The sequence below is a fragment of the Aricia agestis genome, chromosome 4 (assembly GCF_905147365.1).
Source record: "Aricia agestis chromosome 4, ilAriAges1.1, whole genome shotgun sequence".
Lineage (NCBI taxonomy): Eukaryota > Metazoa > Arthropoda > Insecta > Lepidoptera > Lycaenidae > Aricia > Aricia agestis.
Window position 1 is genome coordinate 10,608,639 of NC_056409.1, and position 18,183 is coordinate 10,626,821.

The following is an 18,183-nucleotide window of genomic DNA, read 5'->3' on the forward strand; positions in this document are numbered from 1 at the left end:
TTCGGGTTCCACATAACGTCACTAAATTATGTACACAAAATTATGATGACACTAACTTGAAGTAATTTGAATTCTCTTAACCAATTTTAAAATTAATTATGCATGCCGTCACACGGCGTCCCAGTGCAGTAGGAGTATAAAATAAGATGCACAACGAAACATAAAAACATCACTCACGTCGTTGGGAATTCTATTACGACTTACGAGGCTACGTTTCGTCATAAGTCGCCGTCCCGCTCCTGGGAAATAAAACTTTTACTATTCGACGCTTTAATATCTGCAATACAAGACCGCTGGATATACTGTTTTATTATGCAGAAAATTGGACCACTATACATATATTTCTCAAGAGGTAGTTAAGTATGAAGTTGTGTGGTGTTTGGGAATTCTTGAAGATACGATTTAATAAGTTACAATATGTAGTTTGGTTAACCTAACCAAACTACATATTGTAACTTATACATATATTTCTCAACCACTATACATATATTTCTCAAGAGGTAGTTAAGTATGAAGTTGTGTTTGGGAATTCTTGAAGATACGATTTAATAAGTTACAATTTAACCTAACCAAACTACATATTGTAACTTATTAAATCGTATCTTCAAGAATTCCCAAACACAACTTCATACTTAACTACCTCTTGAGAAATATATGTATAGTGGTCCAATTTTCTGCATAATAAAACAGTATATTGTTCTGAAACAAACGACTTGGAAAAAATGTTACATACTCCGTTTACCACAATCGTGCGTAGCCGATAACTCCAAGGTAGCGTAGCCAGTACCTTGTAGGTATCTTCAGTGCCGTAAACAGTCATTTTTGCGCCCTGTGCGAGCTTCTACAACTGCGCCCTTGCTTTTTTAGATACTATATTACCCAAAGCAATGTATAGGTCTATTTTACTGTTGGAATCGTGCTTTAGGGGCGCAGCGGGAACTATAATCGGGAGCAAACCGAAAAACAATTACCTACTCCTGCCCGGTTTGGCCATTTTTGCGCCCCCCCAGAGTCTACGCCCTGTGCCTGGGCACCGATGGCACCGCCCTATTTACGGCACTGGTTATCTTCAAGTTTATTTTTCTAATGGAAAAGAAATCCTTTGGCACGAATGAGCTGACCACTACCTCAATCACTACCACGGCCCCGATATCGGCGCGCGACGTGAAACAAGGGTTATATTGCTTTTAGCCAGTAAGCGAGGTATTCGGAGTCGTAAAAGTAAAGTCATATTGAGGAACATGAGCTCAATTTTTATAACTTCTATTTTTTTTCATCTTTTATTTCTATTTCATATTAAATGTAGGTATACTCGCGCGTAAGACGGGCGACAGCATGTTGTATGAGACGACATTCGAGGTATGAGAATCGGACCCCAAGAAAACTCGCGACTAGAGGGCCTCTAGTGTTGCGAGAAGGGCCAGATGTAGCTATTTAGCCGCTCCGGTAAAGATCATTTTCGCCGCCCATCGCATACAGAAAACCATATAACTCATAAGCTTGTTTTGTTGGGAATGGGGGGGGACTATAAGTAGGTAAGTAAAATACTCAAAATTGTCCTATCAATTTTGCCGCCCCACATTTTTAGGGTTCCGTACCCAAAGGACCCTATTCATGAGACTTCGATGTCTGTCTCCAGGCTATATCTCAAGAACCGCTGTAGTTAGAGTTCTGAAATTTTCACAGATTGTGTATATCTGTTGCCGCTATAACAACAAATACTAAAAACAAAATAAAATTAATATTTAAAATTAATATTTAAAAAATCCCATACAACAAACGTGATTTTTTGGCCTTTTTTGCTCGATATCAATAATGGCAACAGATAGGCACTTGATATTTTCACAAAGGCCTTAATTATATGTCTTCTTCAATATTTAAGAATAATATTAAAATGAAATAAAAAATTAAGGCCGCCTCCCATACAAAAACGCAATTTTTCGCCTATTTTTCCTCTATAACGGTATTGACCCTTCGTGCGCGAGTCCGACTCGCACTTGGCCGATTATTTTTTGCAAATGCCCGGCTCCCCGCCCCTTAGTTCAGGTCCTGCTTGTACTATTATATATTCTGTGCCCTGGTTGCGAGTTCTGCAGGCTTCTTTCTTGGGGTTGTATTTCGTTCTTCGTTCTTGTAAAGGTTATATGAGGTATAACGCATCATTTATAACGTATTTTATAGTCGATATAAATGTAGGCGTCTATTTAGTATATTTTGTCACGTTTTAACGTTCGACATAAAAGTTAAACTCGTTATATGCACAATAACCCTAAATTTTACAATGGCCATTAATTTAGATGCTTCGTAAAATTCTCCAGTGTCGTGCTATAATTTCGTCATAAGTGTCTATAGAGTACCTTAATCAGCCTAAAATATAGCCTTACCATAGCACCTTTGTTTACTTTTAGGGTCAGTAAATTCAAATTAAAATACACCCTTTCAACTTATTCTGCGTGATGACAAATCGGTAAAAAATAATCTTACATCCTACATTCACTTGATATAAAATGTTCCTGTCACTGTGTTTGTTGCTAACACGGAGCTAATACAAAGCTCCGTGGTTGCTAACTAAACCCGACCTAAACGAATTCAGACGCCATAACATTTTGACGACCTCTGTGGCTCAGTGGTGAGCGCGTCGGTAGCTCAAGGCTGGGGTCGCGGGTTCGAATCCCGCCGACGGAACAAAAAGTTTTCAATGTTCCCGGGTCTGGATGTGTATTAAATATGTGTATGATATAATAAAAATCTTAAATATATGTATAGTATAAAAGTATTAAATATATTTCCGTTGTCTGGTACTTGTAACACAAGTCCATTAGGTACTTAGCACGGGGCCAGACTTAGGAAATCGGTCCAGCTGCTGGGCCGTTTTTTTGTCTCACGGCCGAAAATTGGCCAACGTCATCGCCGAAGTAACGTATTTAATATAGGCAAACAACGTATTTGGCAAAACAACGTTTGCCGGGTCACCTGGTTGGTATTTAATATATCGTTCAACAAGTAATAATATTATGTTCAGCATTTATTTTTCTCGCGATTGCAAGGGTACCCAAGCTTATACATTTGTAAACAGTCTCTTGAAACACTTTATTTCAGCAAAGTTTTCTGCCAACCTTATTTAATTTTAAGGTTTCTCTGGGGTATAGTTAGATGTGGTTTAATGGCTTCATTTACTCAAACGTTCTGGCTCCACAGTATTTAAAGCTGAAATCTAGATTAGATTTTAAATATGACTAGATCTGGTCGGACGACGGACCCTAGGGTAGTTTTTATTTTGAGTTTTTGTTTGTGTTAAAAACTGTTTTTTTTTTAAATGTATGTTATTATATTTTAACTACTTATTATGATTAAGGCTATGCTTATTAGATTAAGTTGGAATTAATACACTCAGTAGGTATAGAGATATTTAACGTTGATTAGATAATATTACCAGCTTAAATATTACAAAGATAAAGTATGATAAAGACTTTAGAACCCCATCTTTAGAAAATGAGGTTATGATGCCAGCTTCCGTTGATGTTATTTTAAAACCTTATAAAAGAAAACGTGTGATATAACAAAAAATAAAAACGCGGCATTTTCAGCAAGGACCATTGTTCGAGCAGACAAAGAGGAGAAATCGTTCAATTATTTTTAATAAACATTTACAATACACTCCTTTCCCGTCGAATACAAAGAAAATCGCAATTAACTTCTCCTATCTCATCGCCATCAATCAAAAGGAGTCATAAAAAATATGCGACCCTCATAATTCTCGACGAGCCCGTGCCGTAATTTTATTTCGTACGAGTGTATGTGAGGATAATTTTTCCGCTGCCTTTTGAAATTTCCACCATTCCTCCTCTTTTGTGCGGGCCGGCTCCGCACATAGACAAATTACACTAGCCCGCCCTCTTTGTTGCCAATTTATTAGATATACGTAATTTCCCCTAAATGTTGGATATTTACCTGTAAATATTTTATTGTACCTCCGTCACTGTCACGGCTCTAATGATCGGCCATGATTTTTCTAGGAGATGTACTGTTATAAATAATATCAAATGTTATTGAATTTTGTTGCGAAGCAGGCAAACTTATAACATTAATACTAATTTTAGAAACTAACAATACTTACAAGATCAATCATAGTTCTCTGACGAAGACTTTTTATACTAAACTTTACATTGACAGCGCACATTAAATCTAGATAATAACAGAAATTAAAACTAGCACATTAATATGCACCTTAGTACCTGGCCAAAGGGTTCAAAAATGTGGGGAAAATGTTTAAAAAGGGATAGGTTGGCAACACTAACCTCGTTAGTAAAGATATTCACACTCGTTTTAAAATACTTCCTATGGCTTTTGACATAGGATCTACAATTGAATAAAAAATTTAAAGAATTCATATTATTAAACAGGTGTATTTCTATATTATTTGATATACGCAAGTTTGCATACAAATTAAGTCCGACTGACTTTTAATTCAATAAAGGCGCATCGCGTGGCTTTTTCAAAACTTTTCACTAAATGGTTGAACTATTTACTTAGTTCTATGTATTTACAGGGTATAACAAAACTAAGTAACAATAATTTAGGGTGTGTAAGTGTTCCTTGTAGAGGGTTCACTGTGAAAGTGGCAGCGCTGAAAGAGCATTTTTTTCACTTTTGTATGGACAAGCGCCCCAGCGTGGCGTCCTAAAGTATTATTGCTTAGTTTTGTTATGCCGGCACTCGACATATGGCGGCTCTCGACATAGGCGAACGCGTTGGCCAACGCGTCTGCAGACGCGTTGGCAGTGCGCTTGCAACGGCGTTTGTGAGTAATCCACACATAGGAAGGTCGTTCAGTATGCTTTGGATCGCGCCAATGTGCGGACGGATTCAAAATGGATGTTGAGTCGCTAACAGCTGCAGCTGTATATTTATTCACAGCTTATAATTACTTTGTAAATGTGGACAAGAAAAAGTTTTAAAAGGGTATTCTTGAAATAAATAAGTAAAAGGCGAGAAAACGTAACAAACAAAGAAATAAACTCACTTTTACATATTTTTAATATTAAAATAATTTAATTTTTTTATTACTTATTATTTATTATATATAAAAATTATTACTTATTATAATTATCATGATTAATAATTAATAATATATATTTATTATTTATTAAATATTTAATTTATTTTGTTTTTAGTATGTTTTGTTGTTATAGCGACAACAGATATAGGTACATAATCTGTGAAAATTTCAGAAATCTAGCTAAGTATAGCGGTTCTTGAGATACAGCCTGGAGACAGACAGACGGACAGACAGATGGACAGACAGACAGACGGACAGACAGAAATGCAGACAGACGTTGAAGTCTTAGTGATAGGGTCCCGTTTTTACCCGTTGGGTACTCTGAGTAAAAACTGCCTGTGGAACCAAAAATCATATCAAAAGTTGCAAAAAAAAATAAGGTTATTGGACATTCTATTTTCCGCACGATGTTTTTAGTTTCAATCCAACCGCAAATTGCAGTTCAAGTGCAGTTTGAATGCAGTTGACATGACTGCAACAGAACTGCAAACCAAATGCGCAGTCGGATTGCAGTTCAGTTGCAGTTGGCGTGCAGTCGTGTGAACCGCATACCGACTGCATCCAAACTGCACTGCTACTGATTCCATGCGCGGGAGAGCGGAGCGTGCGGGTGGGTGGGATAGTGCAGTTTGGATGCAGTCGGTATGAAGTTCACACGACTGCAGTCAACTGCAATCTGACTGCGCGTTCGGTTTGCAGTTCTATTGCAGTCGCGTCAACTGCATTCAAACTGCACTTCAACTGCAATTTGCGGTTGGATTGCAGTTGAAATACGGTCCGTCTGTATAGACCCATAGGGCCCAATAAATTTAAATGTTTTCTCGATACTCATATTGTTCGCCATTTCGTCAAGATAGATGTTAACTCGCATCGCCGCTCCGGGCGAACTGATCGCGCGGCCTATGTGTGGATGGAGCGCGAAGCTTGCGACAAATGTCCTTTGATCTTTTGCCGACATTTCTGACCCGCGCGGCAAGCTCGCAGATGCGTCGGCCAACGTCTAAATACCTACGGCCAACGCGCGAACGCCCGTTCTACACATTGGGCCAACGCGTCCGCAGACGCGTTGGCCAACGCGTTCGCCTATGTCGAGAGCCGCCAATAGGCGAACGCGTTGGCAGACGCGTCGGCCCAATGTGTAGAACGGGCGTTCGCGCGTTGGCCGTAGGTATTTAGACGTTGCCGCGCGGGTCGGAAATGTCGGCAAAGATCAAAGGACATTTGTCGCAAGCTTCATCCACACATAGGCCGCGCGATCAGTTCGCCCGGAGTTATAGTTATGATAATTATAATAATATGTAATAATTTTTATATGTAATAATTTAATAAATAATAAGTAGGTAATAAAATAATTACTTATATTATTTTAATATTATAAAATATTATGTAAAAGTGAGTTTATTTCTTTGTTTGTTACGTTTTCTCGCCTTTTATTTATTTATTTCGAGAATACCCTTTAAAAACTTTTTCTTGTCCACATTTACAAACTAATTATATGCTGTGAATAAATATACAGCTACAGCTGTTAGCGACTCAACATCCATTTTGAATCCGTCCGCACATTGGCGCGATCCAAAGCATACTGAACGACCTTCCTATGTGTGGATTACTCACAAACGCCGTTGCAAGCGCACTGCCAACGCGTCTGCGAATGCGTTGGCCAACGCGTTCGCCTATATGGGGAGGCGGCCTTACACCCAGTCCCAGTGGTTGTGCTCCGCTCCAGTGCTCCATGTTGGCCCAATAGGATCGATTAGGTATGTGTTCATAATAATTATTGTCCATGATCGACGTCGATTGTGCATGATACAAACAGTTTTCCAATCATGGTTTCCCACCATAGCTCGATGAAGAGCGAACTTTAGAATTTTTTAAAGAATGTGTCAAAAATAATATTATGTTTGACTTAAATATGTTTTTATTTTATTACTGGGTCTAAATATTATTATGTTTGACTTAAAATATGTTTTACTGTGTCTTCGTGTACCGTCTACAGAGTTCTCTTTGAAAGGAACCAAGGAGAAAAAGTTAAAGATATTCAATAAAGTGTACAAAGTTTTTCTGTGAACATAAAAAGTCCAACAGTCCGTATAATTTGTAAGTGATCTGAATATATTGAGGCATTACAGCTGCTCTCAGTCTCCAGACATTAGCGACCATTGCTGGGTAAGTCCTTCATAATGCACATACTAGTTTCGTTGGCGGTAGCCGGTTTCGTTGCCAGGAAGCTAAGAGTCAAGACAATTTTTATAGTGTCCAAGTCTGTACACTATATACAAGAACATCTCTTTCTTTATTTTACTCTAAGATTACTAATAATTAGTAATTATCTTTTATTTAGAATGCTATTATTTTTAGCAATATTATATTCCACAAAATCAACTACAAGTGAATGCACGCACGGGCAATCTTAGCGCCCTCCCTTCCCCGACTGTCTATGCCAGGGGTTCCCAAACTTATTTTGTCTACTGCCCACTTTGAGAACAAATTATGTATTAGCGCCTCCATTATTTCAATTTAAAATGCATCCAGATGACATAAAACGCCCTTTAGCTTCTTACTATCGTCGATGTGACTTTCCATTGGGCATTGAGCATTCAATTAATTTTACCAATCAAAGGGCAGCTTAATCCTGACCCAGGCTATAAATAAGGGCCAGGCTAAGGTGATCCTGACAAATGGGCCTCAGACGCGGCCGCCCGCATTCTAATGATAACCACTAATTCTGACAAACCACTAGCCGATACTTCTTTTTCCGGTTCCGGTCGTTTGTCACTATACCGGATTTTGAATTTCGTGTGTTGCCATATAAATAAGACGTATAATAATGACTGCTCTAAATGGAATTACATTTTTAATTATTTATTCTTTTAATTTCAAGCTGCACAATTAACTCTCAGCTAGGCTTGACAGTAACACAACCATGATGTAAGTACATCTTACTATAAGTCTCCGATAACAATCCAGCAAGAATTTTATGAGGAGTGGTTGATACAATTCTCAGAAGTTGGACCTACCTGATAAGCACACAAAATTTTATCTAAATCGGTCCAGACTACGAATAATAAAAAGTACTAGAGATCGCCCAATGGTCGAAATTCGACCTTCGCTTCAACGACATTAGGACTACTACGTTTAATTTGTAAAAAAATATTGACTTTATCATATTTTTTTTCAACTCTCGTCTCTGGGACTCAGCTGATCATAGACTGGCCGTGCAAGCATTGTCTAAATATAGTATCTAAGATTCAATAAAAAAAACTGTAATCCATTTTCAATTTGTCAACTTGTTGTCAACAGACTTCAACCATAAATAAAAGAGTATAATTCGTATGTATAGGTTTGTCACTCAAAAAGTTGTCATCTTCTTGAGTGTGCGTATTGTAGTGTGTGTAATGTTTTATTTGTTAAAAAAATGTGTGATAAAAGCTTAATTTTAAAATAATATTAGCTCGATGCACTCCTTCACCATATAAACTATAACTGTGCAAAATTTCATTCACCTACGTTTCCGCATTTTTCGTCAAAAGGGATACAAATTTTTCGCTTGCGTATTAATATATAGATATTCGTAGGTCCAGACATTAAAGAGGAGTTTAGCAACTATCACCGCGACACGAAAATTTTATACATTACACAAAGATATATTATTTTACCGGCGAAGTACTTTAAAATTAAGATTAAAGTCTTATAATTTATGAGACCTCCATTAAATTGTAATTGAAATTAACATTTTTTGTACAAGTCTTATTAAAATTATCGTCGTGACTTAAGCAAATTAGTCTGGCACATAATTAGCGAAAATTAATCTTTAAATTATGCCGATTACCTCACCTACAAGTAGTACAGAATTTCTAATTGAGTTGAGAAAAATATTTAAATGTTATAAGTAGGTAGTAGGTACTTGTTGTTCGCCTGTAAACAGTAAACATGTTAAGGCGTTTTTAAAAAAAGTAAAATATGTACACTGTACATATTTTACTGAAAGATAAAGGTTTTATTTCTATTTTGCATAGCACCTATTCACTATTCAGTCTAGTTACGTCCAGCTTAAAATAATTCTGCGTTTACTATACACAGAATTTGAAATTTCGCAATTTTTTTTTTAATTATTAATTTTTTCTAAGAAAATTTTAAAATAGATTGCTTAATTGATTATTATTTACTCATCAAATAAGCAGTCTATTTTAACATTTTATTTGTATTTGACGATAATAAAGTGAAATCTCTCAGTTATTAATTGTTGAAAGATGATCGTTCCTTTTCTATTTGTCCTTATCTGAAGAATATTGCTTACTACTAAGCAGCAACCACAAATAAACAGTAGTGCATCTTCGTATTGAACCACCCGACTCTACATGCAAATCGATTTAGATTATTTGAAGTAGCAAAGCATTGAAGTAACGAGGGTGTAAGGCTCGATTTATATAATATACTAGATGTTACGCGCGGCTTCGCCCGCGTAATTTAGGAATGTCACGGAAACCGTAGGTACATTTTTCCGCAAAAAAAGAAACCTATGTCCTTTCACGTGTCTATTCTTCATGCACACATGAAGCAATTTTTATGTTATTTGGCACACCAAATAACATAAAAATTGCTCCAGTACGTTCAAATTAAGCCCTTTCAAATAATTTCCCCCGTTTTTTCCACACTTTCCTCTATTTCTTCGCTCCTATTAGTCTTAGCGTGATAAAATATACCTATAGCCTTTCTCGATAAGTAGGCTATCTAACACTGAAAGAATTTTTCAAATCGGACCAGTAGTTCCTGAGATTAGCGCGTTCAAACAAACAAACAATCTCTTCCCAATTTTTTTTAGGAAATAAGGGGGCAAACGAGCAAACGGGTCACCTGATGGAAAGAAACTTCCGTCGCCCATGGACACTCGCAGCATCATAATAATATTAGTATAGATATTATGCCGACGATGATTATTTGACGACCTCTAAGGCTCAGTTGGTGGGCTGTTGGTAGCTCAAGCTGGTGGTCGCGGGTTCGAATCCCGCCGACGGAACAAAAAGTTCACAAAGTTCCTGGATCATGGATGTGTATTAAATATTAAATATATGTATAGTATAAAAGTATTAAATATATTTCCGTTGTCTGGTACCCGTAACACAAGTCCTTCAGGTACTTACCACGGGGCCAGACTGACGTGGTGTGAAGCGTCCATAAATTATATTATATTATATGCGTCCGCGCGAACGAGCGGTTTGGCTGCTTCACAAGAAGATCACAAGCAATTACTGCATTTAACAAATATAATTAAATTAAATGAAGTGCCTAAAAGTTGTTGCTGTGTTGAACGAAATTTTATCTACCTTCTTTTGTAGGAAGAAGAGTTACTCTTCTGTATGATATTTATGGTGTGTAAGAACTGAAATAAGCTCTATGTTCTCAGTGAACGCTCCCCAGTCATTTGTATTCGTCAGAACAAGACGGGCGAACACTCCTATCCTCGAAATGTTCAAAACGATAAAATACGATTCCTAAACTTTGAGAAGCGATAGTTTCTAGCCAAGCCTGTAAAAGAAATCTTAAGGCGAGTATTTGAAAAATAAGATCTAAAAAGTTAATCTAAGATAGGTATATTATGTCTCACTAATTAGTTAATTACGCAATCTCAGAAACTAGAACATCTACAAACTCGAAATTCGGAAAGTAGATCCATACTAATATTATAAATGCGAAAGTGTGTCTGTCTGTTACTTCTTCACGCCCAAACAGCTGAACCGATTTTGCTAAAATTTGATATGAAGATTGAAGACTGAATCCTGTAGCCCTAGCACGGCCACCAGTAGAAATGCGAAAGTATGGATAAACTGTAGAGATAAACTTAAGGTAGCGTTCCGATATTTTTTCGTTCCCAAAAATTAAATTAAAATGCCACTTTATTACAAACTATAGTCCTAAAAATTTAAATAATATCCTACTCTATTACATATTATACAATAATAGTATAATACATTCATATAATTCAGTCATAGTATAAATTCATAAAGTGGCATTTTAATTGAATATTTGTCGGTCGCGATTGGCCGCGGTAAAGATCGGAACGGCACCTTTAGTTTATGAACACAGTTTGTCTATACGTTCGCATTTCTACTGGTGGCCGTGCTAGGGCTACTGGAAAGGGCATAGGATAATTTTTGTCCCGGAATAATGTATGGTTCGCTCGCATTACTCGATTTTGGCGCAACGGATTTGCAGGCGTTATAAGATGTAAGCGGTAGGTACTCTGTAGAAAATGTTTTTATTTTTATTTTTTTTAAAACGGTTTAATCTATGCAAACGCTGTGAGGTTTCTTTCATTAGCAGTCTGCTCTATTTGTGGTAGGTATTGGTTCAATCGGCTGTGGAGTTTGCTTGGTTCCCGGATTTCTTTTATCACGGTGTCCTGGTCCTTGCAAGCGCCTACGTGGACGAACATCCAATCTGAAATTTGTTAAATTTTGAACAACACAACACTAAAACACTAGCACGGTTGTAAGGTCCATTATGTATATTGCGATGGATTGAAACGATCTATCCAAATCCAAAAGCATCCGCCGGATGGAGAATAGAAAAGTATAATATGATCTCTACTAGTTCAAGTTCTCAACCGCAGCGCCTCTACTAAATTGCCCTATCAATTCAAATTTTTCGCAGTTTGAAAGCAGATATTGTACAATTTATGCATGTTGCATCGCTGTCTGAAAATACGTAATCACTCTGCGGGTACAAAATTGCTAATCGATTGTCAAAATATTACGCCTTTTCTATTAATACGAAGAACTGGAGAAAGAACACGATTTCTTTCAATTAACTGTCGCAAGTGAGCTTAATCTAAAGACCTGATTACACCTACCGAGTAGAGTGTCCTCGGCCGAGTACTCGGTATGTATATTATCATAAATGTGCTCGGTGGTGTGTGAGGGGCGATGGCACTGTCTCGCCAATTTACTCTGTAGGTGTAATCCTAGGTCAGGGATCAGACTTACGTTTATCCTTCTCGGCATCTTTGCACTTGACGTCGAGGAATTCGCAGTAGGTGTTGAAGGTTTTGTAGCCATACGCCATGTGGTCGTCCATTTCGGCGTTGTCACAGCGTTTCAGGAAACCCAGGTAGAGGCAACCCGATATGGACGTATCTGCTATGTCACGTCCGCAGACTTCGCGGATTCTGCACAGGAAATGATTTGAGTTTAGGATGGCAGTGAGGTGTATTTAAGAGACTAAAATGTTCAATATTCATGCAGCCGTAGGCTATCTAGACCAGGGATTCCCAATCTTTTTCAGCCTGCGGCGCAGGATCGACTCACGGCGCGGCGCCCCTCTTGCCTTTCCACGGCGCACCAGGGCGCCGCGGCGCACAGTTTGGGAACCCCTGGTCTAGGCTCTAGGTCTGTAGAGTATGAAGATTTATGTCCTGGAGACAGAATGTAGTACCACTATATCAATACGGGATGTAACAAAACAAAATGATTAATGCTATAGGGTGTGTATGTGTCCTGACTCCTGTGCAATATAGAGTTCTCTTAGAAAGTAGCAGTGTAGCAATGAAAGAGCCTTAATTTGTCAATACAATAATAAAAAAATACATTTTAACTCGACGTTAAGTCCAAAAATGCTAAAAATGTTATAATTGCGAAGCTCTCTACAACGAGCCCAAAAAATCATGTTCATAACTATACTAATTATAATTGTCCATCATGAGCCAATATGGAGACACCGCTTAATATACTTATTACTTGACAATGACATACGGCTGGTACAGATAACTGCACTCATCCCCGCAGACTTGTGGCATTGGGGTTGTGGTCTCGCCTTCCTTCACTGTGGGCGTCTGGAACACCCAATGACCGTCCACCCAATACGGTTCGTAACCATGCTTCGGATTGTATTCTTTATCCCTTGCCTCACTTTCCTCTTTTTGGTAATGAAGGTACGTTCTGAAATAAAATAAAATCGGCCAAGTGCGAGTCGGACTCGCGCACGAAGGGTACCGTACCGTTTTTGTGCGAAAGTTGGCAAATAATTGTGTTTTTGTGTATGGGAGCCCCCCTTAAATATTTATTTTATTTTAATTTTATTATTAATTATTATCAGAGTACATATATTTTTATTATTAATTATCAAAGTACAAATATCACTAAGAATATTGTAAGTAGGTATTTCAAGTGCCTACCTGCTACATTAATATTAATTATGAGCAAAAAGGCCAAAAAAATCATGTTTGTTGTATATAATTATGGGAGCCCCCCTTAAACATTTATTTTATTTTGTTTTTAGTATATAGCGGCAACAGAAATACTCAATCTGTGAAAATTTCAGAAGTCTACCTGTAGTTGTTCTTGAGTTACAGCCTGGAGACAGACGGACAGACATCGAAGTCTTAGTAATAGGGTCCCGTTTTTACCTTTTGGATACAGAACCCTAGAAATGAGCAAAGAGAATTTGTTCGGTACCGTCAGTAAAAAAATTAAAAAAAAGGTTTTATGTACTCAAGTTTCCTCTTGTCCTCTGGGCTTATATTTTGAGTAATCACTTCTAGAGCAGGCAGCAAAAGGTCTGAAATATATTTACAAAGTTTTACAGGGTGTAACAAAAATACGTGACAATACTTTATGGTGTGTAAGTATGTATTTCTGGTAAAACTGTAAAAGTTTCAGCTCTGAAAGAGTGACCTTATTCACCTTTGTATGGAAAAATTCAAGTCGCGCGGGCGATTGCCCATACAAATCACAATTTTTTTTTTGCTTTTTTAGCGCTGTTACTTTCACAGTGAAATCTGTATAAGGAACACATACACACCTTAAAGTATTATTACATAGTTTTGTTACACCTTGTATAGGTACAGAATTTAAATTCATAACGGGCAGATAGTTTTTATTATTCGTAGCGGGCAGAATAAGAAATTTTGGTGGCCTATCCCCCTTGTAAATGATACAGTATGTCTTAATTCTCATTATTCATTCCTCTATTATCTGATGAATTCTACCCCACCCAAAATAAACCACAAAATATTTAATAATAAATAAACCATATTGCACATACACAAAATTGTTAAAGTTGTTTCCATTCTGCGCGTTATATCAGAAACTAATTAAAAACGGGGAGCAGAGCGTGAAGTTTGAGAAGCTATTCGAACTTTATGATCTTTTGTATTGTTTTCATTAGAGTTCATCAAAGCTGAAATCGTAACAATATGTCTCGTTAATGCACATGTTCTAGCGAGGCTCTACGTGTGTTTAATATGAACTACATACGTAGAGGGTAATGGGTATACAATTTTCACGCGAGATATCTAAAATAATAAAATAATTTTACAGCCCTACTGCAAGAATCATGGCGCTTGGATCAGATTTAAAGCCACCGTTTTGTCATTTATCACTTAATGGACACTACAACGTCCAAGCTGCATCTAGTATCATTATTTTCAGTCATCTTGATGATGTGTCATCTAAAGACCCCAAGATCAGTTCGATTCGATTTCGTACGTTCACAGATTTTTAACTTATTAAAACAAAGTATTAAAAAATCAGCTGTTTATTGTTTTCCTCTTTCCATCATCTCTTGCTGTAACACGGATAATGTCGATGTCTTCGGGTATGCCTTTTCGAAGTCCTCGACATATTGTACGGCTCGCTTCGGGATGTCGGCTTCGGCGTTGGCCAACCAGAGCGGATACGGCTTAAGAGCCTCGTGACACTCTCCTCGGTATATGATTGTCCATTCTAAAAATATGAATATGCTCAGTCAGGACAATATAGCTATTGGATTGTCGTTAAAGTTTTGATAATTTTGTAATTTTTGGCGTCATAGTCTTCAGTACCGTCAGAAAACGTTTAATAGAAGCCGCGCACAATTTGCAGATCTATTGGTAAAAGTGGAATAGAAGGTGCATTGTTCGATATTTTGTAGGTCCCTTTGATGTGAATTGTGATGGGTGAGGAGTGAGTGAGTACATTAGTGGCATTCTGAGGTTTGATTCTAAAGATATATGAATGAATGGAATCAAAACTAACTCATGCGATTATTGCAGTCTATGTCGACTAGCTCGCAATAATTCTTGAATGTTCTGTGGGTCATATTATTGTTCCTCGCGCAAATTACTCCGTAGCTGAAACAAACTAATTATAAGCAAATGGGGGAACTCCGTAATTTATAATTTGAAACAATATGACTTTTTACATGAATTTCTTGTCAAACAGATGCAAAGAAGAGCAAATTTTTTGTTGTGTGTTTGATAACCAACCCACGACCTCGAAAAATCGAAACAGGAACATGAATGCCCTAGTATTGGACTAGAATAGTAATATTTAATAACATACATAGTGAAGATATATGGGCAAGGTCCTCCGCAGATGGTGCTTATGTTGAGCCTCGGGTCGATGATGGTGGTGTTGGTGATATTGAAGTAGTAGTCACCATGGATCCAATAGGGCTCGTAGCCCCAGTTGGGATCATAGAACTCGCTTCTTTCAGGCTGGAATATTTGTCTGGTGAAGAAAGAGTTAGCACCAGGCTTCTTACAGATGAACGGCGCTTGTCGACGGCAATCGCTGCATTTTTTTCATTGGTTTTTTTTTTGACACTCGTCGACATTTGCCGTTTGTCTGTAAGCGCTCTAAAAATCTGAGGCTTTCATTATTTTGTAAGTAATTCTTCTTCATAATGAAATGACAACTGTAAATATTGATTTTTATGTAAAAACCGTTTGAGAGTCGAACTGGGATTTGAGGTATTAGAATTTGTTTTTATGAATATAATATTTCTAAATTTTTATGAATATAATATTGAAACATTTTGCTATCCTACGAGTATAATATATTCAGGGTTTTTTTATTATTACCTTCTATTTGTCAGATTTAAGGAATTGTTAAACTTTGAATTATTAAGCACCACATTTCTTGGAGAAATTTTGATAGCACTGTTATCTTCTGTAGAATGTTGGGCAACAGTCTGAAAGATCGAGAGCACTGAAAATAAATAATTGTTCTTATGACGCAGTAGTTTTTAATAATGTATAATTTAAAACATTGTATTTTTTCATCCTAGTGCTTTACTTCTATAGTAAAACTTTGAATTCAAGGGCACCATTAAATTATTAGATATCGTCCTCGTCGCGCGCGATAATTGTCACCTTTTAAATATTTCCTGAGTAAAATAAGACGCAAAATACTTACAAATTAAAATCGAAAAAGATATATACGCTATGTACATGTTAACAAATATTTAATTTAACGCTACACTATTAGAGATTCAATCACATTTTGAAGCGCAAATGTTCAACTTTACATAACTACAAAATTGATTGAATAATTCCAATTTGCTTTATGATTTTATTGCACGTTTAATTTCGTCGAATGTTATAAAAATATAATTTCAGCGACTGCGATGCAGATCCTATGAATTATTTTTTACTGTGTCTAGTATGAACATTGAACATCTCGGAGGTCTTGTGGTTTACAGTTCTCGACGGAGGCCGTGTGTGCGATTTCTGCTATGGTATAAATTCAATGTTTTGTTAACTTGCACGAATTTGCTAACATTTTGCTTGTATGGTGGTGGTGTTTGTAGGTCCTTGCATGCGAGTGTACGCATAGGCAGTGTGGAAAGGAGGGAGGTGCTGTAACGCAAGCCTATGCGACATGCGTACACTTACTCATTTACTTACAGGTTGAGGTTTTTTTTTTTTATTTTTATTTTTTTAATGAAATAAGGGGGCAAACGAGCAAACGGGTCACCTGATGGAAAGCAACATCCGTCGCCCATGGACACTCGCAGCATCAGAAGAGCTGCAAGTGCGTTGCCGGCCTTTTAAGAGGGAATAGGATAGGGAAGGGAAGGGAATACGGGAGGACAGGGAAGGGAATAGGGTAGGGGATTAGGCCTCCGGTAAACTCACTCACTCGGCGAAACACAGCGCAAGCGCTGTTTCACGCCGGTTTTCTGTGAGAACGTGGTATTTCTCCGGTCGAGCCGGCCCATTCGTGCCGAAGCATGGCTCTCCCACGTATATTTCGCGGAATATTGCTAAAAATATTAACATACTGAATTTTAACTTGGAATCCTTCAGCACGAATGGACTGACTCAATCATCATAGAAAACCGGCCTAGGGGGGGGTGGCGATTTTGCGAACTGAAACACAACTCGCAACGCCAGATTATACGTGTGTCTCTTTGTGTCTCTTGGGACTTGGGAGTGTCCATGGGTGGTGGCTATCGCTTGCCATCAGGTGACCCGTCCTCTGTATACTGGCTCATTTAAGTAAAAAATACTTTGTTCTTTTAATATAACCTATGCTGTCGGATTGCTGGGCAAAGACCAGGGTCTTCTATTTTTCTCGCTCCTGCGATTGACCGTTGTTGGTTGACCAGCCAACGTAAAAATACTTTATCTATAAGTAATTGTTATTATTTAACAACAATTTCGTAAGAAATCATATTTTTATATTTTTAGTTAGCTCGTTTTACTAAAATACTGCATCAATTTTGCAAAGTTATTGGCCTAGTTGTGAATAAATGGATATACAGCGAACGTTTAATATTACCCTCAAGTCTCAACCAAAGTAAAAACTTCACGGAAATTACTCGTTCTTGAATAATGTAAAAGCCGAAAATTTTGAAAGTTTCGTTGTGGATACAAGATTCTAGATTTTAACTTATTTTATGATCAATAATTAAAGAATTCGGTTACCTCCCTCAATCCAAAACTTATAAAAAATGTTTCTGTTCACAATCCTGTGTCCGAGGATCCGGATTGAATCGAACAAGGAACGAAGATGTGCTGAAGTTGGATTTGGGGACTGAAAATTCTAGATTATGACCTCGATTCCAAGGCCACTGCGCAACTGAGGCCTATGAATCAGTATAATTTAAACATTATATTATAAAGTATATAAATTTAATAACAGCAGCGACCGGCGACCACTAATTACGACACTAACAATAAATTAACTGTAATTAACGACGTGTTTAATAAAACTGATGAACGCACCCGACCGCACGACAAAACTACAGTTTGGCCGGAATTATTGCGATCATTATGACAAAACTTCCATTATAACTTTTATGAAATAACCGATTTATGCTGGTGAAGGTTTATGGTGTTCCATAAACCGGTGATAATGTTTTAG

At 37.4% G+C, this 18,183-nt stretch overlaps 2 protein-coding genes across 5 annotated transcripts; both read right to left on the reverse strand.

Annotated features, from left to right (window-relative positions):
• Window positions 1-11,296: 11,296 nt before the first annotated feature.
• On the reverse strand, window positions 11,297-14,192 carry LOC121726517. 2 transcript variants are annotated; one of them, XM_042113908.1, is made up of 5 exons: window positions 14,099-14,192; window positions 13,546-13,612; window positions 12,808-12,993; window positions 12,043-12,224; window positions 11,297-11,497 (listed from the first exon to the last, which is right to left on the reverse strand). In XM_042113908.1, the coding sequence occupies exons 1-5, from the start codon at window positions 14,121-14,123 to the stop codon at window positions 11,346-11,348; spliced, it is 612 nt and encodes a 203-aa protein (XP_041969842.1). In that variant the 5' UTR covers window positions 14,124-14,192; the 3' UTR covers window positions 11,297-11,345. The 2 variants fall into 2 exon arrangements, with proteins under 2 accessions (XP_041969842.1, XP_041969841.1); XM_042113907.1 differs by lacking the exon at window positions 14,099-14,192 and adding an exon at window positions 13,887-13,918.
• A 382-nt stretch (window positions 14,193-14,574) lies between these two features.
• Window positions 14,575-16,349, reverse strand: LOC121726518. Of its 3 annotated transcripts, none has more exons than XR_006035547.1 (5): window positions 16,257-16,342; window positions 15,897-16,023; window positions 15,376-15,543; window positions 15,070-15,164; window positions 14,575-14,778 (listed from the first exon to the last, which is right to left on the reverse strand). XR_006035547.1 is itself a non-coding variant. In XM_042113909.1 (5 exons), the coding sequence occupies exons 1-5, from the start codon at window positions 16,265-16,267 to the stop codon at window positions 14,591-14,593; spliced, it is 615 nt and encodes a 204-aa protein (XP_041969843.1). In that variant the 5' UTR covers window positions 16,268-16,345; the 3' UTR covers window positions 14,575-14,590. The 3 variants fall into 3 exon arrangements, 2 of the variants coding, with proteins under 2 accessions (XP_041969843.1, XP_041969844.1); XM_042113909.1 differs by having other exon boundaries at window positions 16,231-16,345; XM_042113910.1 differs by lacking the exon at window positions 15,897-16,023 and having other exon boundaries at window positions 16,257-16,349.
• Window positions 16,350-18,183: the final 1,834 nt, after the last annotated feature.